Below are 26,094 nucleotides of genomic sequence, written 5' to 3' on the forward strand. Positions count from 1 at the left end.
GAGTATAAATGTACAATATCTCTATAAATAATACTAACGATATAATCTAATAACATATGCTACGTGTACACATATAGCGATATTAAGTATGAAGAATTTAATTAATGAAAACTTATTCGTTAAAAATACATTTTGCGGTAATATTGTTATGCACACGTATGGCTGGATAATTGAAACTCAAGAAATAAATGTATTACAGATATCCATTGTCGGACTACATTTAACATTTAAACTGCCTAAATAACATAATAATTTACGCAAATATAATATTAATAAAAGGTTTGTAGCCGAATTTTACAATATCTTCGGTCACATTAGCGACGAATGAATTGAAATTTTCTTAAAAAGCAAAAGGATATGATCGATGGTGTTAAACTACAAATGATTATATAATAATATTTGCATTATTAAATGCAGCTGAAATACATCATCGGCATCGGGAAGAGACTTGATTGTTAGAATGATGAAAAATACATGATTATTGGGAGAACGTAAATTAATAAAAGTTAGCTCGTATTTTAAGAAACGAAAGCTAAAAAGGTTACGAGTAAGCTCATTATTTTATCTTGCTGGTGCTTGCTGGAGATAATCTAACAATTCATTTTGAAAGTTGTAAGGAACAACGGTAATGAAAACACCAACTTGCTGGTACACTAAGTGCTGAATGTCAATGCGTGGTAAGTGAGAAAAATTAAGTTGTGCAATATGCAGTGAATAAACACATCTCGGCCTGTATAACGTGTATACCCTATCAAGCATCTGAAATTAATTTCGAAAGATTGAATTATGTTGTAATTTATTTAAAGTTGACTTATAATTTTAATGCAACGGTTAGAGTCTACTCGTAATATGGTGAGCTTATTTCATGAGAACGAATGGATGAATAAATGAACGATAAGGAAAGCATTATCGTATACCACTTAAGAAAGGAATTGTGATGCTTAAATTCGTAGGTACGGTAATAATAACGCGCACGCAATAATATTCGTATAGTGTAATATTTAATTTTTTGTCTCCCTATTCCGACTTAAAAGACACTTTTTATGAATATATTTTTAATATTTATATTTATATATATATATATATATATATATATATATATATATATATATATATATATATATATTTATTTATTTATTTATTTATTTATATAAAGATATATATATATATATAGATTGATTGATTGATTGATTGATTGATTGATTGATTGATTGATTGATTGATTGATTGATTGATTGATTGATTGATTGATTGATTGATTGATTGATTGATTGATTGATTGATTGATTGATTGATTGATTGATTGATTGATTGATTGATTGATTGATTGATTGATTGATTGATTGATTGATTGATTGATTGATTGATTGATTGATTGATTGATTGATTGATTGATTGATTGATTGATTGATTGATTGATTGATTGATTGATTGATTGATTGATTGATTGATTGATTGATTGATTGATTGATTGATTGATTGATTGATTGATTGATTGATTGATTGATTGATTGATTGATTGATTGATTGATTGATTGATTGATTGATTGATTGATTGATTGATTGATTGATTGATTGATTGATTGATTGATTGATTGATTGATTGATTGATTGATTGATTGATTGATTGATTGATTGATTGATTGATTGATTGATTGATTGATTGATTGATTGATTGATTGATTGATTGATTGATTGATTGATTGATTGATTGATTGATTGATTGATTGATTGACGCGTTACTTGCACGACCAGGACTTAAGCAATTGAATTTAAGACGCTGACAAATCGGGAAAATCGGGGTGAAGGCAAAAAACACGTGTAAATTGAAATGAAATTTGTACAGTGGTGCCGGCATAGGGGCCAACGCGAAAATTCGAAAATTCAAAGCTTCAAGCCGTTTGAGGCGTTTGAGGCGTTTGAGGCGTTTGAGGCGTTCGAGTCGGATCGAAGCGATAAACCATTCTCCTACACTAATAATAAATCTTCGATCTAAAGATCTATAGGCTTTATTGATTACGGGATATCGGGAAGCATTACCGGCCGATTAGGCTCGAACTCTTATTTTTAGATTGGAGGTTAGAGTCGATTTTCCAATACGGTGGCACTCGTGTTTTGTAAATACGCTGTAGTATTGTCAAAAACATAACCTACAATACGTTAAGAGGTGTCGCTTGTATTTGTTAACAGATTAGTTAGCGATCATGAGTAAGTATAGAAGAAAAGAGTCTTCGAGCGAAGATAGCGATAGCGAGGAAGAACGGCGGAAAAAAGATATTAAAGAAAGAGATGAATTTGCTAATCGTCTTAAAGTTAAAGATGAAAGTAAAACGAGAAAATTGGCATTACCTGCTGGTTCTGGAGCTGGTAAGAATTGCTTTTATTTTGCTATTAATGGGCTATGATTGTCGTTAATAGCGAATAATTCAGATGGTAATGTAAGAATTTGTTATTCAGTCGAGGCTGCAAAGAGGCTCAAAATCATGGAAGAGGAGTCGAAAGAGAAACTTGTCCCAAAGTTACGTGTAGAGTCGAGAAGGAAATATTTGGAAAAGCGTAAAGAGGATAAGGTAGCCGAATTAGAAGCGGATATAATAGATGATGAGTACTTGTTCAACGAGGAAATGTAAGATTTAATTACATAAACGATTAAACTCTACAAGATATTTTGATTTTAAATTTCATTTTAAATGGCTATGATTCGACAAATGCTTGTAGTTTGACGGATCGAGAGAAAAGGGAGCGAGCTCATAAGAAAGAGTTGCTACGATTGGCCAAAGAGCATGAAAAAGCGCGAGAACTTGAAAGAATCCAAAGGTATCATATGCCACTTGAAAATGGCAAAGCCGAGCCAGAGCAAGATTATAAGGATAAAGAGCCACCCCAGTCGGAACAGAGCAAATGGGAATCGGATCAAATGTCTTCTGCGGTATTCAAATTTGGCGCTAAAGATAAAAAAGGTTAAATCGATGACTTAAATCAAATATACATATGCGTTAATTTCTTAAACTTACTAATAATTATTACTATAGTTTTTATGCAATCGCTTAATCTTAAGCTGCCCATTTAGAAAATAATAATAATAATAATTGTATTGACAAACAATAATTTTGCGTACAGTTCAGGAAGTGTATGAACTACTTTTGGAAGACGAAGTTGAGTTTGTTCAAGCGCTGCAAATGCCCGGTGACAAAAAAGTGAAGAAAACTGAAGCAATATCTATGGAACGTAAGTTAACTTCTATAGAAGAAACCCAAAAGAGCTTACCCATTTATCCATTTAAAAAGGAATTGGTCGAAGCGATTAAAAATCATCAGGTATCCAACAGTTATATTAAATTATTATATTAAAAAATTGCTCCTTAATGTAACTACAAGGGAGTCCAATAATTTTATTTACAGATATTGATTATTAAAGGAGAAACTGGTTCTGGTAAAACTACGCAAATACCTCAATATCTGTACGAAGCTGGATTTACTAAGGATGACAAATTAATTGGATGTACACAACCGCGAAGAGTCGCAGCAATGTCCGTTGCTGCTAGAGTGGCTCATGAAATGGGTATTAAGTTAGGAAACGAAGTTGGTTATGCTATTCGATTCGAAGATTGTACATCTCATCGTACTCGAATAAAGTACATGACCGACGGTACGCTGCATCGAGAATTTCTCAGTGAACCAGATCTGGCCTCCTACAGGTATTTAACTTTCCATCAAACTACATTATTATTACATATTAAACGTCGGGTAAGAACAATATGCTTGGAGTAATTAATCTTTATCCCATAATCATAATTCTTTTCTTGTATCAGTGTAATGATTATCGACGAAGCTCATGAAAGAACATTGCACACCGATATTCTTTTCGGTTTAGTGAAAGATATAGCGCGTTTTCGCTCAGATCTTAAATTGCTAATATCATCAGCTACCTTAGACGCGACGAAGTTCAGTGAATTTTTTGACGATGCTCCAATTTTTCAAGTGCCAGGAAGACGATATCCCGTTGATATATTTTATACGAAGGCGCCCGAAGCTGATTATATAGATGCAGCTGTAGTTTCTATTTTACAAATACACGCAACGCAACCATCTGGTGATATTCTTGTATTTTTGACAGGTATTCAAATTTATAGTACATAATTATTGCATTGTGTATAAAGCGTCAGCAACGTGCAATTTAATCATCGTAAAATTGAAACAATATTCATTATTTTGTTAATAATAAGAAAAAAACAAACAAAGAAACAAACAAACAAACAAAATTGCTTATTCAAGGTCAAGAAGAGATTGAGACTTGTTTTGAAATGCTTCAAGAAAGAGTTCGAAGATTGGGTAGTAAATTGGGCGAACTCCTAATTTTGCCAGTTTATGCAAATCTCCCTAGTGATATGCAAGCTAAAATCTTTATGCCAACACCAGCTGGAGCACGAAAAGTTAAATAACATTGTTCTATCCCTATCGATAATAAATTTTCTTTAATTCTTGATTATAAAAAAAAAAAAACATTAAATTTTAGGTGGTTTTAGCTACGAACATAGCAGAAACTTCACTGACTATAGATAACATTATTTACGTTATTGATCCTGGCTTTGCCAAACAGAGTAATTTTAATTCACGTACGGGTATGGAAAGTTTAATGGTTGTTCCTATTAGTAAGGCATCAGCGAATCAACGAGCAGGAAGAGCTGGACGAGTAGCTCCTGGAAAGTGCTTTAGGTTATACACCGCTTGGGCTTATCAGCATGAATTAGAAGAAAACACTGTGCCGGAAATCCAGCGAATTAATTTAGGTAGATTGCGAACGATCAAAGAAAATGTTAATAATGCAGTTTATTTTATCGCTACGTTTCTCTTTAACGAAACAGCCATGATAAATCGTATTTTTTTTATCGTATCGTATTCCTATTCTATCGCGAGAATTATATTGATTAATTGTCTTACAGGCAATGCTGTATTAACTTTAAAGGCTCTGGGTATAAACGATCTCGTGCATTTTGATTTTCTGGATCCTCCGCCTCACGAAACATTAGTATTGGCGCTAGAACAGCTTTACGCCTTGGGTGCGCTTAATCATCACGGTGAACTAACGAAGCTCGGAAGAAGAATGGCCGAATTTCCGGTAGACCCGATGATGGCTAAAATGCTACTAGCAAGTGAAAAGTATCGCTGTTCCGAGGAAATTTCGACAATTGCCGCTATGCTATCTGTGAACGGTGCGATCTTTTATCGACCTAAGGATAAAATCATCCACGCGGATGCTGCTCGTAAAAACTTCAATGTACCGGGCGGTGACCATCTCGTTCTTCTAAACGTTTATAATCAATGGCAGCAGAGTGACTACAGCACCCATTGGTGTTATGAAAATTTTATTCAACACAAGTAATATCACATAATTGCGGCTATATGAACGTATAATATGCGCAGCGTGTATTGTTGTACTAATTAATGACGCTTTGTAGATCAATGAAAAGGGCTAGAGACGTGAGGGAGCAATTGGTGGGATTGATGCAACGCGTTGAAATGGATCTCGTATCCGGCATTACAGAAACAATTAATATAAGAAAAGTAATTAAATCTTTTATAGCAAATTACGAATGCTTATTGATAAAGCGTCGGAGAGCATTCAATTTTATAATATGCAATATTATTTATAAAAAAAAATATCGTAGGCCATCACTGCCGGCTATTTTTATCACGTGGCTAGATTGTCAAAAGGAGGGCATTACAAAACAGCCAAGCACAATCAGACAGTGTCGATACATCCAAATAGTGGGCTTTTTCAAGAGCTGCCGCGATGGGTTTTATATCACGAATTGGTATTTACGACAAAGGAATTTATGCGCCAGGTACATTGAAACGACGAAGGGCTCAATGCACATCAAGTGCCATGAATTTATCGTTTATGATATTTTTGTAGGTGACAGAAATCGAATCTAAATGGCTGCTAGAAGTCGCACCCCATTATTACAAAGCTAAGGAGCTGGAAGACTCGACTAATAAAAAAATGCCAAAAGTAGCGGGTCGCGCTCATTTGGATGGGACAAACTGAAGTACACAATAGCTTATTTATTTTGTACAGTTTTAGTAAATCTTAACGATAAAGCAAATTGTAATATACATCGTAATGTTAAGATATTTTTTTATATTAAATATACGTTATAAACTATAAGTTGTAAACTAAATATTTGTGTAAAATCAAATATAAATGAGTAAGGAAATAATATTTTGAAAGTTATTCTTTTTGTAAATAACTTTGAGACAATATAAAACTACTATTAAAATACGAATGATCGTCATTTTTAAACAATTAATTTTATATAAATTTTATATAAATAATTGTAATAAGAATAAAGATTCGTACTACTCACTGTTAATTAAAATATTTTACCGAATTCAAACAAAATAATCAATAAATTTTTATGAAATCAGGGGAATTACGAAATTTATGAAATTAAAGAAGACTAATTAAAATTTCATTTTGTATACAATAAATTATTGTTGCGTATAATGTAATTCACTCATTAATAAGATTAATATTAAAATATTTTCAATGTTTTATTATTTTGTTTTATTATATTGCTAATATAGTATAATAATAGTAACGCTAGAATTTTAATATTTTTCAAAAGTTCTTATTTGTTTGAAGGTCAGAAATATTTTTTTGTCTAAATTGCAAATCTATATTCAAAAGTTTATCCAATTTGTTAACGTCACACCATACATCACTATTAAGCAAATCAATTTACTCTACTATCCTAAAATATATAAAAGATTGCATTGTATTATTAATGTAAAAATATTATATTAATTTTTGTGTAAGATTATTTATTGTAATAAGAATATTAATATCTTATATTGAATCTGATACAAAATTCAATATCAAAAGTGCATTAAAAGCGAGCTTCAATGACCTCTTGATCATATATCTATAATATTTATGTTTTATCTCAAACGGCTTTACGGCTCGCTGTATTTTTACATTATATATTTAATAAAATAAAATTTCTTCATCTCCGGCATTGAATAGCATTTCAAATTAATAACGTTGTCACGTTTCCTCTGCTTTAAAGGGAATGGAATATTGGGGTTTACGAGTAATAACACATTTAATACATAACATACATATTCATTATTCAAGATTTTACATCATAATATAACATTATCTTTCTAAACACAACGCTAACATATACATCTATATGCTCAAATTGGTTTAATCATAAACTTTCTTATTAGATACCTGGTAATCACAAAACATTTTCTGCTACATTTCAAAAGAATAAATTGTCTTTATAGAAGTAAATAATTTTTTATGAAACAAACTTTATAACTCGTATATTATAAACTGAAAAACAATACCTCAATTCTATGTAACTTCAAATAATTTGCATACAAAATTCTATTAGAATATCCACATATTTATACATAAAAATTATTAGTAGAATGTTTAACAGAATTAGAAAATGAATGCCACTTAAGATAGTCCTATAAAATTAAAAGTGAAAGATTTCGTCAAAGATTTCGACGAGATTACAATAGGAGCAGTTGGGTAGGCGTGTAAAATTTCAAGAGAATCTTTCGCAATATAAACAAAATACTATAAGACGCCATCTTTGGCTGTACAGACTTTTACACAATAAAACCACCATATTTCTGTTTTTACAAATAAACAAAAATTTCAATACATAGATGTTTTGTTGAAGAAAAAAAAAAAAAAAAACCCCGAATTTACATTCGAGTAATCTTAAGGATCATAAATATATATATAATAAAAAAAAAAAAAATAAAAGTAAGAAAAAGAAGAAAGAAGAAAGAAAAAAAATAATAATCTTGACTATGTTGAGAAAATTCATTTCATAAGATAAATTGAACTAAAATATTTGAACCCTTAAAGAAGCTTGCGAAAAACTCATATTACTTCGAAATGAGAATTACCTTAAGTGGAAATGATTTTTCATTCTTTCATAGTAAAGCGTATAAACGAAATTCTCGTAAAGCAAGCAATGAGAATCTTTATACTGCTGAATTATGTTTTGCAGACTTTGTTATAATGCAATGCGCAAACTTCTAGCTACAGGCACTATTTATGTGATAAAAACTTAATATCTAGACAATAAATGTCGGTTAATCGCATTAATGAATTAAAATCTGTATAATAACATTCTCAAAGAATATTTTCTCGAACTTTGAGAAAGTAGGCAAGTTTAACAATAATCTCCATCACACGTTAACAATATTACAAGCTTCCTTTCTTAATTTTGGTTATCTTTTAATGAAACACATTCTTGATTATCAAGGCAATACATCATCAATAAAAATCTTTTCAAAACAATTAAGTAATATACTTAATAAGGGCACTTTTTCTTTTCTTTTTTTTTTCTTTTTTTATTTTTATCTATTTAATCGGTTATGCGAGTAGTAGTACAATCTGTATCAAAACTTCTGAATTTACTTTAAAAATATAGATTAGTCAGAAGCCTGTGTAAATAAGGCACACAGAATTTATTGTTATGTGATCACAATATTGACAATGCTTTGTTGCAGATAGTATTAAGATGTATTAGTAGTCACCATTAGGAAAATCTAACCATTAATAAAATTATTACATTTCAAGATACGTAGCGTAAAGTAGTTACGTACATTTAAAAATATGTTAAAATATTTTTCATTGTAATGCATAACTCTACTATGCTCTTCGTCATCGGTTTCGAGGTGTAAAAACGTAAGTTTGCTTAGTTATAGATACTTAAAAAAAAAAAAAAAAAAATTTAAATCTATTATCTTCTCTACCTCTTTTGTGTTTGGGCTATGGAGTGTCCAAGTAGTATATGCTATAACCATAGATCAGCATAAAATGCAGCTCGATGGAATGAATCGTCGGACAGTATTGAAGTAACTCGGTAATGTAAAACGCAAAACTGTTACAAAAGCAAATGCTATGAGATGCCTATCTTATATTTCGTATAATATTTGCAGTTTTAGAAATAGAGGTTTTGGTCCCAGCAGAGTGGATCTCGTCATCGTCAGTCATTCGATTCCTCAACCTCGAAGTGCATAGAAGGCTTTTTGCTTTACTAATAGCTGCTACAGTCGATGGATTATTAATTTCGCACAAATAAAACAACTAAAATTGCTATAAAACGATAACGCAAAACTTCCAAAGCATACGAATCCAACCACACGGGCGATAATAGCAAGCTTTAGACTTTTTATTTTTAAGATAGCAGCGGACGTATCGTTAAAGTATTTATGTTTTTTTTCTTTCTCGGGAATAAATGTTGTTACGAACAAAGAATTAATTATGACAAATGAATGTCATGCGCAAGAAGAAACAATACGGTAATTTACAAACTTGATAGGGAATTTCGCCAACTGTCTTGGGCATATTTCGTATTAGTTACTGTATTACATTGATTTCCACTTTACGTGCTCCGGGATAACAGCTGGCGCTCACGAAGCTCTACTTTAGCGATATTATTCTTTGTTCTGCATTAAAACTCGGCTTGAACAAAAAAAAAAAAAAAAAAAAAAAAAAAAAAAAAAAAAAAAAAATTTGCTCGCGTCACTCCATTGAGTATGATCTTTCACAAATCGTCACACACGACACTACGTAGAACATATTCATTCTTCGTCAATACAAATAAACCTGTTGATTTACAATTTGCAAAATCATCGTTAACAGATTATATTTACAGAACACGTGTGTATGAGTGTTACGCAGTTGGTAATAATTTAGAAATAACGCGCGGGATTATGCATATTGATGTTTCGTTCGGTAGATCAGCTCTTACTCCATTGCAAAAGATAATAGAAACTCGTATCATCGGCTCATCAAGCAAGCCTCTCCGACACGATATTAACGAAACAAACAAAAAATGAAAAAGAAAAAAAAAAAAAGAAAAAAAAAATAATAAAGAAGAAAAAAAAGAAGAAAACCAGCTCTACCAGGGAGATCGGCTATAGCGTACATACATATTCGTAACAAATCGCGAACACGTGCTTATTGATCCTCGGGTAGTGAAAGAATCTCTCTATGTCGAAAGAAAGGTCCAGGTGGCACTGCCCTCAAGAAATTAAATGATCGTAAATAATCGGTTGAACAAGTCGAGTATTTTGCTTAACGCGTTGGCTTGCATCTGTATAATCGACATCCTTACTTAACTCATTCGGCGCGTAAGAAATGTAATGTAAACGCTAAGGTGAACGAAAACCGGTGGACAAGCGAAATCTAAATCTGAGCTGGTTCGACATAATTTGCTGGCAACATTCCATGTCGTCCTGTGCGCTGCACCAGACCAGTCATCCATCCCTCGTCGATGGCTGTGCAGTTTATTATCAGATCTCCATCGCAGAAACTCACTTCGTCGTGATCCTGAGCTTCGTAATCGTATATTGCTCGATAGACGCGCTGAGAACATAAAAGAGAGTACTGTCGTTAGCCTTAAATATCTCAGCAATTCCCATTCAATCTTACGTCTTGGAAAATTTTATTTCCTCTCTCTCTCTCTCTCTCTCTTCCTAATTATCCACTTTATTCGCTAATTAAGAAATAATTTGACATTACTTTGGCTGAAACTTCCATGCCACGAGATCTCTACGTAACTTCTTCCACGCTGTATTGTTCGCTTAATCTTACGGATGTCGCTTTTTACAACGTCCCTCGGATCTATTTCAATAATACCACTACAACGAAAAATCATCTATTCTCATTATCATACGAATTATCGTTTTTAACATTGTGCATTTGATTTTATATCAATTTAGCTTTGCAGATATAAATGCAAACGTTTATCAAGTATATTTACTCCGTAAAATCAATTGTTAAAAAATTAAAGAAAATACGATAACGATAAAATGCGTTAAATAGTTGTATAATAATAATAATTTAAAATTCAAATTGTAAAATTAATTACGAAACATTTATCGGGGTGCGGTGGAGTGGAGGGGGAGGGGGGGGGAGGAGGAAAAAATATTTAACTTACGCGTGATAATAGCGTAATGGATATCACATACAAGCGATTCTAATAATTATTATTTGTTTTGTTGTTGTTTTTTTTACTGTTTTTATCATCATATTTCAAATAAATGCACAAATGGCAAATAAACGCTATAGTACGTTGAAAATGTAAGGCAAGAGTTGACGAAAATGGTTCAAAAGTTTTGAGTTTTGAGCTTGAAAAATGTTTATTATAATATTTAGAAAAAGCAAAGTAATTAATTACTCCTGTATTTGCTGGAGGTGGTGGCGGCTGATGTTGGGGGACGTGATTGTTGTTTGTGGCTGGTGTAAGTGAACCATAATATTCGTTTACGGGATCAATATCAGCAACAGAACCAATTTTTCTCGTTGGCGGATTCGTCACTAAATTGAAAAAAAACGAGAAACAGAATACATGCGATTATTATTATTAATTGTTTTTTTTTTTAAGTTGCATATAATATTTGCATATCATTAGCTTCGGTCAATATGTAAATAAGGGGAGGGAGGGAGGGAGGGAGGGAGGGGAGAGAGAGTAGGCGTAATTATAGAAATGACTATCATAAATTGAATTTCATAAACCGAATAGCTCAATTCTCTTTATCGTGCGTTCATCTTTCCGAGAAAAAGTAGCGCTTACAAACCGCATTGCGGGCAACTTTTTAATTGAGCGTCGTAGCGGCTTTAAATGCAAATAAATTCAGAAAATTAAACAAAATTTCGCAATCCGCATTGTGAAAGTTATCCCCGAATTATCTCCGGGGCAGCAGCAGCAAACTCACTCGACGAGTGTAAACTCTGCTTGGAGAACAGTGCAACTGACGTTGGGCAAGTAAGTCCGTAAATTTAACGGGACGGGAAATGTCCGTATGGATCCGCCGAATCGGGTAAAGCACAACATACCTGCACCCTTGTCGCTCGTGTAGATGACGGTGGTGGCGGCTTGCCTGGCCGAGTAGGGACTCGGCCTCGCTTCGCTCAGTGGATCGTAATCGGCGATCCTCCCGGGTGTCCGCTGCTGGACCGGCGACACCGCCGTCCGCGTCACCGGCGGCGCCGGCAGGTTCGCGTTCACGCTGCTCGCGGGCGCGATCGTGCCGTCTGTGTACTCGACGTACTCTGGACAATCGAGCGGACATGATATTTTAAAGGCTTTTTCTAAAATTGCTCTTTGCTCGCGACAGTGCGAGTGAAGCGTTTGCGTACGCGGTATTCAACTTACCAATCTGTTCACCGTTTTCACCGGTCATGGTCCTCTTTTGTTCCATTATCGCCTTCTTCTCGAGCTCACCGTGGTAGGCGACGTTCGAAATGATTTTACTGTTCTGTTTGACTCGCATGGTCTCTGGATCGTCGGCGACCTGGGTAAATTTGCCTTTCGCCTTCTCGAACTCGGCATGATATTTCACGTTACTTTGGATCTTCGTATTCTCGGCAATGCGGGTCAGTTCTGGCGTCACTGCCATTGTCGTCGCTTTTGCCTTTGGTATATGTCTGCGGAAACGTCAAGGATCGTTACTTTTTTTTTCTTTTTACCGTCAACGGGCTTACATTGTGTTTGTTCGTTGAAGCAACAGTCTGCAGCAGCCTGCATACCGAGATAAGTTTATCTGCTTCTTCTAACATTCAAGTTTATAAGTCTATTTCATTATACGTATGCATAGATTAACAGATTTGTTTTGAGCAAACTCTCGGAGAAAATATTGAGCGTCTCGTAATTTACATAGTAATGGCAACAAATAATATTTACCGTTTGCACTCGAGGAAGTCAATTTCTCGCCTTTTCGTTTTACCTCAATCGGCAATTTTGCAATTTTATTCGTAACAAATAGTTGTGCGCCGGTTGCTGGTCTTTTCCTGTACATTTTAATATTTTAGAATATTTCTCGCGCGTTATTGCGTAAGAAGCAGCTATTATGGTTTATGTGCAGCATTACAAGCGAGTGTAATTCCAATTTCACTTATCACATAATTAGACTGACATATTGGATTTGTTGTAACGAATGAAAGTTTAGAGCGCTCGTTCGATTACAAGCAAACATTTGATCGATCGTAATGTACAGCTCTTACGATATACGAAAAATTATGGCAAAAATGTGTAAATTGTGAATAAAGTAACGGGAAAGTATCGTTAACTAGAATGCAAAAGAGAAAACAGATGGACTTTTAACGGACAAATAAAAATGTCAAAAACTCACGAGCCACTACTAGTATTAACGTAATACAGACTAATGTCTACCACCTCGAATGATAATATCTTTGTAAAATCGATTGGCAAGGAAAAATCTTATTAACGATAACAATTATTGAATGTTGCCTGGAAAAATCCGACACCTCATTTCCACATGACAAGCAAACAATTTATCAAGCAATTCATGCAAACCGATTGATATTTAAAATAAAGTATTTATTGTTTATCGATCGTTTTATGCGATATCTAATGTGATTTCTAAAACTTTTCTACTTTGGAAATTTATCATTTACCCTAAATTATTACGTGCTCCTTAATAACTGATATAGATCAACAGTAATTCTGTAATCCAAATTAAATATTTTGTATTATTAATAATACAACGAGTGTCTTTAATTTCTATATAAATAAATAAATATATATATCTAATCCACTGTGTAAATGATTTAATCTAACATATTATGTACTTTCGTATGAAACGTACGTTTGGGCGAATCAATGAATCATCGGCTGATGTTTTTACATATGAATTAAAAAGGATTTCACTGAGAAAATATCGATTTCCATACACCATTCAAGCGCAATATTAACAATTTATAAAGTCTGATCAATCGTGTTATCTTTATTTATATGTGTGTGTGTGTGCGCGCGCGCGCGTGCGAGTGTCTCTCTCTCTCTCTCTCTCTCTCTCTCTCTCTGTGTGTGTGTGTGTGTGTGTGTGTGCTGATATATCGCTGTATAAAACCTAGATATCCGAGCGTAGCGATATTTAGGTGCGTTTACGACCCAAGGATGACAGATTTTATTTTTATCTATGAAATTGCACATTTGCTAATCGATGTGTAACGCAATGTTTAACGAGTAGAAAAACATTTATCGAATTTCAGCCAAACATTACTTTACGCACAAATAGAAATTTAACGATAATTTATGCGATAATACGCATTTATGGTACTTGAAAACCTGCGGCTTTATTGCATTGATTATACGTAGATGAACGTTGCATCCCTGGTGACGCAGTGGAGGGGGCCTAAAAATTATCGACATTTTGCAAATTATAATGGACGAGAGGAGGACTGGTGACAAGTTCCCTTAAAGCCATTTTTCTACATAAAGTGTAGACACTACGAGTCCTCGATCCGCCGTTTGTTTTACGGTGCCCAAGGATTAAATGAGTCTCAAGTTGACTTTGCCTCCCTCTCTGCGCCGGCGGTGCCGCTTACAGCGCCACTCTACTCTCCACTCGAATCTCCGGCCATCCGGTCTTTTGGGCATCGGCGGCGGTGTCAAGCAAGCGTGGAGCGCCTCCTTTAAAACGGCCAAGGGCCGTCTCATTAATCAGAGACTCGGGGTCTCGATCCCGGTCGCAGGCCCGTTCAAGCATCCCGCAGTTCCCGGCCCTCGGGCCCACGACAGGAGGACGGAGGACTCCGGGGCCTTTGCCGCGCTAACGAGGCGCTGCTGCGTGCGCGCACGAAAGTTCGCTCCCGTCCTCGGCCAGCGAAGCTTCCTCCCGCCGTGGAAGAGCCAAGGCGGCGAGAAAGAAAAGAGGAGGACGAGAGCCACGGCGCTCTCGCAAGTGCCGCGGCCGATCCCAGTGAAGGGAAAAAGAAACAAGATCGAAAAAAAGGATCGCATGCGAAATACGTGCCGTTGTGCAACTGAAGAAAGCGAAAGGTTTTTTTCCTTTTCGCGTGAGAGAATATGGCGGCCCCGAGGCCGAGGAAATATTTCGCGCTGTCGCGGTGCGATGTAGATGGAGAATGCGAGAAAGGAAGGTAAGGAAGGTAGGTAGGTAGGGTTTCCGGCGAGTGTATCGCCAGCCGGATTGATATCCTTTCAGCCTGGCCTCGAAGTCCCGCGATGACGGCCCCACCAAGTCGCTCGACGAGGTGCCGCGCTCTAGTAGCCGAAAACCGCGACGTTTGCCCCGGCTTCGGGAACTTTGTGCAAACGCGGCGCACCGTGTCATCCGTTGGCCAACGGTGAGTCAAGCGGGATGGAAGGGGTTCGTGCTGAAGGAGCAAGAGAATGAGGAGGGAGGGGGAGGGAGGGGGAGGGAGGAGGGGATACCGAGCGAGAATCGTAAAAGTGAAAAGGCCCGAGGCAGGCCGAGGCAGGCCCCGGTAGACCATCAACAGCAGCAGACACGGACGCTGCCGACTTAATTTAAAGGGTCATGGAAAAAGTTTATTAATCTTTTGCCGGAGGTATAGATTTCTTTTAGTTTTGCGAGTGGATGGGCGGTGACGGCGATACAGGGTCAGGGGGGAGTTGGCGAAACGAGTTGTTGTTCGCTATTCGTAATCCCGTTAACTATTATCCACTTACAAAGCTCTACTTCTGGTCGCGGCGAAGTAGTCGAGCGTTTCAGCTTCTCTGCTGTCCGCGATCGGCCCCACTCGAGCATTTTTATAATAGAATAATATTCCGTCGGCTTACTTATACGAGCTTCAGCACTTAACAAAAAGAAAAAAAAGAAAAAAAACAAAAAACAAAAATCTAATAAGCAAAGATAAAGACATTCGGAAGGGAGGAAAACTATAAACAGAGTGAATCAATATAGTCGGTAGAGCTGTTTGTTTTCTTTTCATGCAGATTTTATAACTCTGCTTACAAATAAAGTAGCGCAAAATCGGCGTACAAGAACCAGCTTTTATTCGCACACGAACAACTGCAGTATTTGCACATTCTTGATGACTGCTTAAGCCGATGAATCATGCCAACGTTTTCAAAAATCACGGTTTGCAAATTTTGCCAAACTAATAAGCTCAATAAGCTCAATAATGATTAAAGAAGGAAACGAAAAATCGATAATATTTGTGAAAATAGTCGCGGCTTTTCAATATTATCGATTAGATATACTTAAGTGACACTAATCACTAATGCTCGAGCAAGGTCGAATGTTTTCTAGCCTACAAAAGAATTGCATAAACTCAACGGGAATAAGGATTGCATTGCTTTACAATGCAATGCAACGAATACAAGTATTTTTAAGATCCCGTTGAACGACGAAATTTTCAATTTTATGGAAATATTTATAAACTAAATCCTCTCTCCTCTTCCTATTCCGTTTCATATTATCTATCTATCTATCTATCACTCTATCACACACACACACACACACACACACACACACACACACCGAATCTCTTTCAAGCAGTGCACGAAGCCGATGTTTATCCATTATCTACAAAACTTCGATTGCAAGTGCAATATGTGACATTTTTCCATATATTACGTAATTCTTTGATGATGATAATAATAATAATAATAATAATAATAATAATAATAATAATAATAATAAAAGGAAAAAGAAGAAGAAGATGAAGACCAAGAAGAACAATACATTCGCTAATGACGACGTATGCAATTAATTATAAAAATACAAACTATTTCAACAAACTTGCTCTTGTCCTCAATTCTAATATTAATAATGCATGTATGTTCAATTACCCGATGATTATATTATAAATGAAATACAATACAAAGAATAAAAGATGCTCAATTAAATTTACTGATAGACAGATTCATAGATTCATTGTTAGTAACTTGTTCGGATTTTTCTAAAATTAATATTATTTCTTACATTGAGCTCGTTATTAGGAATTTTTTTCTTCTTCTAACTAAATAAGACTCTGTACTTGTAAATTCTTTCATAAATTTCGCAAAAATTTCCTTTTGAGAATGCCAATTTCTGTCTTGTAGCATGGCTCGTACGATAACACTCATAATATAAAACTCACTGATAAAGCTCACAATCAGTCACAATAGTAAAACATAATCTTAAAAATAGCTACCTTTTGTTTAGACTACAATATGATTCAAAAATATGTCTTACATTGCAACAGTGCTTGCGACAATTTAATATCTTCAAAAACAGTGTATTTCGTAATAATAATTAGAATAAAATATATTCTATTTTACACTTAAATGACATTATTCAACATATATATATATATATATATATATATACAATTAAATATAACTAATATTCATTTTTATTATTTCAATGTTTCTCTACTATAAACCAGCATAATGTATTTTGTATTAAATACACATTATTGAATTATCTTTATAATCACGTGCTGTCTTGAAGTTATTGTGTGCAAAAAAACAAGGAGGAATTCCGAAGAGACTATTAATAAAATATTATTAATATTAATAAAATAATTTGATTATTCAATTTGCTTTAATTTATGATGTTTATCTATTGTGCATCTACTTATTTAGCACAGAAAACAAAATATTTTATACAAACTTAATTAGCTCATGATTTAAAAAAAATGCTTTCAACAAGGTTGATTGAATTCAACAAAGCCATGTTTATTATTATTAATTGTCAAATAATATTCATAATATTTCAAATACATTTGTCAACTTTGAGGAAACGTGACCTATTTTTTTGTCTATTTTTGTTTGTTTGTTTTTATGAATATTTTTTTTTGTACTTGAATACATTTATATTTGCAATTTACTTAATAGACAAACAATCGCGTGATGGAGGATCGAAAACTATCAAATTATTATTCCAATTTTCAGAATTTGTGAAAGAACTTATACTTTGAAAAGTATATCTTTCTGATTAAAATATATTTAATGTTAACTAACGCGTTTATATTTACATAAAAATAAAAATAACAGATTCATAAGATAAAGCCCATATAATTATTTAACTAATTATATTTTTATTATAATTTTAATAAAATTACTAATTTTTTATATAATAACTAAATAATAAAAGTAAATACAAATTAAATATATTTGCTACTATTGTAATACTATCGTACAAACAAATAGTCAATACGTCGCATTTTTATTTTAACTGAAAATAACTACTACCATACAGCTACAACATATAATAAATATCAAGTAATATTTCACATGAGAAAAGTTGAAAAAAATTGCATAAAACAATCTCGAATAATATGTTACGAACGATAGAATATGGATGAAAAACTCCCATCAATAAATCGACATTTTCATAAATGTTCAATGGTGAAAAAAATTTTCCTATGGAAGACCATTAATCCAATCTATTAATCTATATAATATCGCTCCAAATATATTTTTCATATTCTTTTAAGGTCATTTTAGACATAAACACATAGTTTTAGAGCCAGATATTAAAATATAATTTCGGTATAATTATATAATTATTATTAATAATAATTCAGATGCATGTAGAAGCTGGAAAATTTTATAATTAAGGCATTAATGTTTCAAAAGGCGATTTTTTCACCAGCAAATATTTATAAAGAATTTCAAATGTGCGTGAACAAATATTATATTTAAGCAAAAAAATAAATAAATAAATAAATAAATAAATAAATAAATAGAAAATAAAAAGAAAATTGATTTTATAAATAAAATCTCGAAATATGTTTAATTATGTTTTCATAATAATTTGATATTAATTGATATTTCATAAAAAAAAATCTAATATTAAGTAAATAAACTTTATGGCTACGCTTAGAAATTTGTACGTAATATTAAAAAACAACTTTGAAAAAAAATTGTTAAATTTAATAACTTGATATCGTCTTATTCATAATGGGTTCTATAAACTCTATATAAATATCTGCAAAAGTTTCTTTCTTCAAAAGTAACAATGTATAATGTACATTTAGCGTAAACAATACATTATTAAAAATATAAATATTTATACGAACGACGCATTAAATATTTATAAATAAACATTACAATAGCATGATTAGTACTTTCTTAGCAGCAACTTTGCTTTATAAATTTCAAAGTGTGAATATTTCATAAAATTGGTTTTAAATCATAAACACTATGAAAGAAAACTGCTTATGAATGAATCTCTAATGGTGCCAATTCAAATAGTACAAACTTCAATTTAGATATAAACAAAGTTTAAGCAGTCAATAAATAAACATTAAAATGCTAAACTACTAACTCATTTTCAGTTGTATATTAAGAAACGCGACAATGTCGTAAACATACGTGCGTTAAATTCTTTTTAACCATTCTTAACTTTAAGACATTCTTATCACACGTTACGTTTTCCCGCTTCTTCCTCAATTTTCATTGTACGCTGACTCACTTCATCATTCAACAAATTCTATTTTCAAATTATCTCTTTTTTCTCTCTTCCGCTCCACCCTTATAGTTTTATTTATTTATTTATTTTAGTTTTTGCTATTTTGCAACATTATCATAATGCTACTAAGTAATAAAAATTTATGCTTCATAATTCAAACTGTTAAGATTCACAGATGTTTTTTTTTTTAACTAAAATAATAGTATTTTCATAATTCAAGTTGAATTTGGAAAATTGACTAATGCCAATTAAGATAAAATCTACAACTTTTGTATGACGAAATAATTCACTGAATCTTCCATAAAAATAGTTAAGCCACTTCTAATAATGCCAATTGCAATGATAAAAATTAATTAATGATTTTATTTTATTCACAATGGTATAGTTTTTTTACTATGCAGCATATAAAAAATTATAGCAATCATAAAATCTACTGATTTTTACATGAAATATTTTATTCAGATCTTTTTTTTATAAATTATTTTGCTTATTAATAATCTATAAATAAATAGTTAATTACATTTAAAAAGAAAAAAAAAACATTGAGTAATAAAATCAAATATATTATTTTTCAAATTTCAACCTATTCGACTTATTGTACTAATTAATAATTCTTTTATTTGATAACAGTGTTCTTGAATTTTATAGATGCATGTCTCACGTTGCATGATTTACGGACTTTAGTCAAATTTCCAGCGTGTTTTAATGATTTTGAACGCGAGATTCTCTATTAACATTGCATTCCGAGATTTCTAAATTTACAATAACAAAATCATCAGCAATTACGTATAAAAACCAACGGAAAAATTGCAATCTTCTGCAGGAAATGACGTTAGACTGCGATAGTTAATTTTAAAATAATTTACACTCATTGAAAATATTGTACTTATTATACTATTTGCATATTTCATTGTTTGTTTGTATTTTTTTTTGTTTTTTTTTTTTTTTTTTTTATCTATGATCAGTATGCAGGAATTCGTATATAATACCAGGCAACGCGTCTAAAAAAGAATTTGGTTTGTCACTAGTAATAAATGTAAATATATCTCTTAATATTCTCAACGTTGCTCTACACGTATATTGATTTTAATCATCAGGATTGTTGTAGTTACTGATAAGTACATAATGTGAGAAGTATATCAGCAGGGAAATACAGACTTAAGCATACCACCCCCTCGGCACTTCTCAATTATTTATTTTTGTCTAAACACAAAAGCCACCTTTTATTATCGATGATTTCACTGTGTTACTGACAATGTACACTTTCCAAAGCAATCACTATTGAAATTTCTGTAATATCGCATCCGCATGTACTACAAGTAGAAAAATTGCGGTAAAATATGTAAAGCGGCAAAACAATGCATTAGCTTTGTCGTTCTCAGCGACAAGAAAATGTCCTTTTTTCGTTCATTATACAATGAGTGAAAACGCTCTTTATGCATACATCCGATTGCATGTATAAAACGAAATTCGCACAGGAAGGCGAAAGACTCAAGCGTAAATTATCAAATTAATAAAATGCAATATGAACTTACGCCTCGCAATATGGTTGTTTGTTGAAACCTTTGTACGTCCTCATATTGAGGGTCATGCCACAGCCCTGGCATTTGAAACACTGCTTGTGCCATATCTGAAATAATACAGTTTTATTTATAATAACAGGTATAAACGACAATAGTTGAACATACGATAGCAGTATTAAAAAAGATTAAATATTCAAGAAACGGCGTTGAAAACGGCTAACGAAAGGTTATCGTTATTTTCTTATAAAATACTGGCGCAAGTATTTTGAAAAATAATTACTCTTACAGTTGTCCTCGATGATGCAATATATATTTTCCCAATCTCTTAAATCTCGATAATTACATTAAAATGATACAATATTTATACTTAAACTCTGTTAGAAACAAACACGCTTGTAACTCAATAAGGTAAGGTGTTTTTTAATAAAAACTTGAATTTCAGTGCTTTAATCAAAGGCCATTATTATTCAGATGTTAACAATAATTTATAATTTTCAAATTACGTTTTCACGTGTATATCTTACTCAATATATCTTCTTTTATTTATTAGGAAATTTCAAAATTCATACATATATATAATTATTTATTTAATATTTTTTATTGGAAAAAACAAAGTATTTAATATTTGTTTTCATTTTCGTGTATATGTACATTAAAATTAATAATATATTCATATATATAGAAACGTAGTACTAAACTTACAAACTTCAATCAAACATTGTTTAAAATACTAATATTTATATTATTTTTAAATTCAACGACTTTATTGACACAAGAAATAACTAGGTCGATTACCATCGTATTAAATGTATATTTTAACATTTTCGTAACTATCATTCTAATCATTCCATAGAAATATAATGCTATTGACTATTTATTCCATTATATTTCTAATATATTATTACATGCATACTTACATGTATATTTATAGGATTATTGACACCTGTAGTTTTTACATTGAACTCTAAATCTATGGGATTACAATGTGGTGCTTAATAATTAAAACCTAATAATTATATAGATTACGTAAAAAATATTGCATTAGAATATTAGAAGTGCGCACGTATGCATGAAATATTTTATCTATTATACTATATAATTATTAAAAATAATCATTTTGTATGATATAGCAATTAATCACATTGTATAAAATGTTTTGCGTAGAAATAAACTTAAATTTAATAATTAATTACACAAGAAAAAAAGGTAATAAAGCTATTTTATTTTTAAACTCCAATAAATTATGTTAATACATCATATATTCAAAAAAATTTTTTTTTATATACTTTAAAAAACTTATTCTTAACTAAACAACAAAAATGTACTTTCAACAAATATTCACTAATACATAGCACATATCGCAATATGTTTATTCTAATCTGCTACAGTTTTGAATATGTTTGGGTTACTTTTTTATTGTACCCAACTCAAATACTTATCATCTTAGCATTTTTTTATTAAAAGATTTTATTCAAGCATAATTATTAAAATTAAAAGGATAACAGTTTATTTTTATGCTCAAATTGTCGGAACTTAAGTATTCACTTAATAAATATGAATTCTCAAATACAAACAGAATAATAAGTGGCCCAATTTGTTAACACAAATAAAAAATTAAAGGTAGAAACGATAATATTTAATTTGACATTATCCCTTGTATAAAAAAGTATCGCAAGCGAATCGCACATATAAAAAAATTTTATTATAAATAATTTATTAAATGTTATTTTGAAATATTAATATAAATATTTTGGTAAAAAAAAGAAAAAAACAACTCTCTAGAAGATTTAATATTCCAATCGTATTATGAAATAATAAATATAAATTATTTTAAATGAAATATTTATAACAATAATTGATGGACAATGAAAATTTGATCGATGTTAATAGTTTTATTATACTTATATCTGTTTTGATACAAAATAAAAAATTTTTTTACCGTAAATATACATCTACATCTGTGTGTATGCGTGTGTGTGCGTGTGTGTGTGTGTGTGTGTAGGGGTTTTATTAAAATTTTAAACAATAAATAACGTGTGTTTTTTCCTCAAAATACTCATATATTATTTACGCTAATAAGCTCTGTGAAATTTGTTCTAAATTTTCGGACAGTATAAGCTAATTTTCCGAACAATTCCAGATTTACAGATAGCACATTTTAATTATATTATCATTAAGACGCTTTTCCCACAACCGAGAGAATTTATCCATTACATTATCTATATTATTGCATTTAACAAAGAGATCAAATACATTTATAATGTTAGTTTATCAATTATTATTTTATAATCATTCCAAAAGTGCAAAACTGATTTTTAAACCCGTCGGAAATAAACTAGAATGTATAGAACATAGTTTGTTTTAAAATCTTTTACGACGCAAAAAGCAATGCGTGTGCGCGTGCGTGTGCGCGTGCGTGTGCCTATAAATAATATTACAATGTTAACTTTGCATTTTATAATGCATACAGATTCTTCCGTCGTTTGACAGATCATTTCGATAAATTAGTTTTTTCGAATAATTAATTTTTTTTCGCCAATATTTCTTGTCAACGACTAGATGAAATAATATAAAACTGACTAAAAAAATTTACATTCATCAAATTAATAGTCTCATCATAATTATTGCTCAAATTATTTATGATTCAGAGATATAAAATTACATACTGTAATATTGCCTTTCATAGCTAATATTACAATAAACATTTCATTTTAAATTCCATTAGAATTGACTATGTAATTAAAATTGAATGCACATTGAATAAATGTTTTGACATTCTGATCAAATTAAAGGCTTGATATTTATAAATTAGAATGTTTAATAGATCAATTGCATTAAGTTTCAATAAAGGCTGGGAGAATGTTTTTACAGAAAATGATGTGTAATAGTATATTGATAAAAATTAATAACCTTTCTTATCGGAGAAGAATTTTACATAATACAATTGTATTTCAAGTTTTCACAATCACTAGAATTCAGTTTTAAATATTTTCTGTATAAGAATTTGAGCTGTATACGATTCAAATAATCAAGATAAAACGTTGAAGCACTGTAATGTCAATATGAAATGGTGTGAATTTAGTTTATCTTTAAATTCTATTGCCGTTCACTGTGTTGTGTGTCAACACTTATTTAATACTTTTAAAACTCTCTTTGCAACCGTAATTAAAATCACAAAAAGTTGTATTTAATTTTGAAAATTCAAGATGTAACACTTCTAGTGGTATTTGACGCTTCGATTGAAAAAATTCAATTTTAAATACAAAGGCTGACTCAAATTTTTCTTTTAAATTACATTAATAAGATGCAATTATCCACATTTGTTAATAATTTCCTATTTTTTCCCCATCGTCTTGATTTTCTTTTTACTATATAATTTTTCTTTTAATTTTTGTTTCCATTTTACCATTCTTGAGATATAAGATGTAAGAGAAATGTTAAATTTGAATACGTTAAATATAAAGATTAAGAAATAAATTTTGATCATAGCTCTATAAATATTTGGCATTTTGTTATTGAATTTAATACTTAATATTAATTTGATAAATATTTTTCATAAACTTAGAGGCTTACCTATTTATTTCATAATTTCAATTTTTCATATTAAATAAGCTTATTAAAAAGCAAATATTATAAAATTCCTCTATTTACTAGCGCACAATGTACTATGTAGTTAAACTAAAGTACACAATCCAAAGTCGCTTGCCTTTGGCTGATATTTAAAGCGTGAATCATTATAATGTCATTAAAAGTTTTATCTATTCTGCGACAGATCTTCACTACGATTGGAATTTCATATTTCTTAGTCTATGTATGTTTATCTAGAATCAGACTATACAAAAGCCCCTCTATAACACTTGATTCTTTGGTACATATTGATAAGAGAAATTACATATCATTAAACAAGGTGTTGGGCACTTGATATTTTATTTAATCAATTACCCGGAGCAAAGATGCTTATTAGAGGGACATTCTTATGAAATATTAAAGATATTCCAAGGATGATATGATAAGAGACACGAGGAAGGTCTAATGCCGACTATTATTTCCATTTAAATATCATTCCTATGCAATAATAAATACGATAAATCACTTAACGCTTAGTAAATGTAAGTATTACGTGCATTGTTCGTTGAGTATTTTGATTACTCGAGCGGCGACATACCCAAATCACATTCACAGTTTTGAGGTTAAGATTTTACCGATGATACCCCCCCCCCCCCCCCCGCCGCCCTTAAAAGAATCTTTTTTCCTTATGTTGGCGTAATTGAATCCGAAGATCCCTTGAGATGGTAACAGTTGAATCGTGGTGATTCTGCATTGAGCGTACAATAATTTTGGCAGCATCCGAAGTCTTAAAAAAAATTCAGCTCACGTTAATTAAGCGAAAAATTATGCATTCTTTTTTTTTTTTACGCAAATTACCGTGCAAAAAAACATGTCTCGGACCTCATTAAAGCTCGATAAATCATTGGTAGAGAAAAGTTACGACAAAAATATCGCAAGCGGCAATAAATTCTCACTATCATTACCAAACCATAAAACTATCGAGACTTTAATATGCATTTAAAACTTATTAAAACAGCTTCGACAAAACTGAAATCTATTCACTCTTCTTAATCCTCTCTCATTCCCGATTAACGATATTATGGCGGAATGTCGAGGTGCGAGCATAATGGTCTTTCCCATCTGGATATTAGCAGCAGCAACAATAAGCGCGTTGATTTTAACGGTAAATAAGAGATTGAGATAAAAACGCGAAATAGTATGTATAAATATATCGGACTTTCACGATGCACTTTCCTCATTCAGCATCTCGCTTACCGTTAAATCGTAAATGCTGAATAATACAGTTGTCGAGCGTACGATTTTTCAAAAGCAATAAAATGCACGCGGAGCGATATTCGTTCCCTCGGGGCCGTGAGGCTCGGCGTTAAAAACGAACGACTTTGCGTTTCCGTTCGGAGCGAAAAACCTCGTGAGATTTACAACGATCTTGGCCGCGTTCCCCGTTGGCCCCCGGGTGCGATGGAACGCTCGGGCCCATTGTGAGAGGAGAGACTGGAGAGACGGAGATAGAGATAGAGATAGAGATAGAGAGAGAGAGAGAGATAGAGATAGAGAGAGCAACACCGAGACAGATGGACAGGAGAGAAGCTGTCCGACAAATACACACGTGCTACAACATGCAGGGCGCAGCTGCGTGCCTACGTCGGTGCAACGCGCGCGCCTATGCCAAAAACCAAGCGCACGGCCGAGGACAGCGGGTGGGGGCGTGAGGATTGCGGAGGATTGCGGAGGATTGTGGAGGATGCGGAGGATGAGGAGGAGAAGGAGGAGGG

At 32.2% G+C, this 26,094-nt stretch overlaps 2 protein-coding genes across 2 annotated transcripts; one reads left to right on the plus strand and one right to left on the minus strand.

Annotated features, from left to right (window-relative positions):
* The first annotated feature begins 1,899 nt into the window (after window positions 1-1,899).
* l(2)37Cb (DEAH-box helicase 16 lethal (2) 37Cb) lies at window positions 1,900-6,119 on the plus strand. Its single transcript, XM_011508296.1, has 12 exons — window positions 1,900-2,367; window positions 2,458-2,626; window positions 2,719-2,960; window positions 3,121-3,317; window positions 3,402-3,697; window positions 3,812-4,116; window positions 4,275-4,432; window positions 4,516-4,789; window positions 4,943-5,378; window positions 5,459-5,564; window positions 5,669-5,845; window positions 5,917-6,119. Exons 1-12 carry the CDS (start codon window positions 2,205-2,207, stop codon window positions 6,046-6,048), a joined length of 2,655 nt encoding a protein of 884 aa, XP_011506598.1. The 5' UTR covers window positions 1,900-2,204; the 3' UTR covers window positions 6,049-6,119.
* A 3,795-nt stretch (window positions 6,120-9,914) lies between these two features.
* LOC105369062 (LIM and SH3 domain protein Lasp-like) lies at window positions 9,915-24,956 on the minus strand. Its single transcript, XM_011495475.1, has 6 exons — window positions 24,877-24,956; window positions 20,765-20,859; window positions 12,197-12,468; window positions 11,878-12,093; window positions 11,219-11,358; window positions 9,915-10,404 (listed from the first exon to the last, which is right to left on the minus strand). The coding sequence occupies exons 2-6, from the start codon at window positions 20,818-20,820 to the stop codon at window positions 10,225-10,227; spliced, it is 864 nt and encodes a 287-aa protein (XP_011493777.1). The 5' UTR covers window positions 20,821-20,859; window positions 24,877-24,956; the 3' UTR covers window positions 9,915-10,224.
* Between the last annotated feature and the right edge of the window lie 1,138 nt (window positions 24,957-26,094).

This window comes from Ceratosolen solmsi, unplaced genomic scaffold (genome assembly GCF_000503995.2).
Source record: "Ceratosolen solmsi marchali unplaced genomic scaffold, CerSol_1.0 scaffold10, whole genome shotgun sequence".
NCBI lineage: Eukaryota > Metazoa > Arthropoda > Insecta > Hymenoptera > Agaonidae > Ceratosolen > Ceratosolen solmsi.

Bases quoted from the DNA above. Each gene is read 5' to 3' on its own strand.
- LOC105369062 (XM_011495475.1), bottom strand. From the start codon at position 20,820: ATGACCCTCAATATGAGGACGTACAAAGGTTTCAACAAACAACCATAT. The intron at 11,359-11,877 runs GTATGTTGTGCT...TTTTCAATTTAG, and splicing joins CACGAGCGACAAGGGTGCAG to TGACGAATCCGCCAACGAGA. The intron at 10,405-11,218 runs GTAATTAATTAC...TTATGTTCTCAG, and splicing joins CACCTCCAGCAAATACAGGA to CGCGTCTATCGAGCAATATA.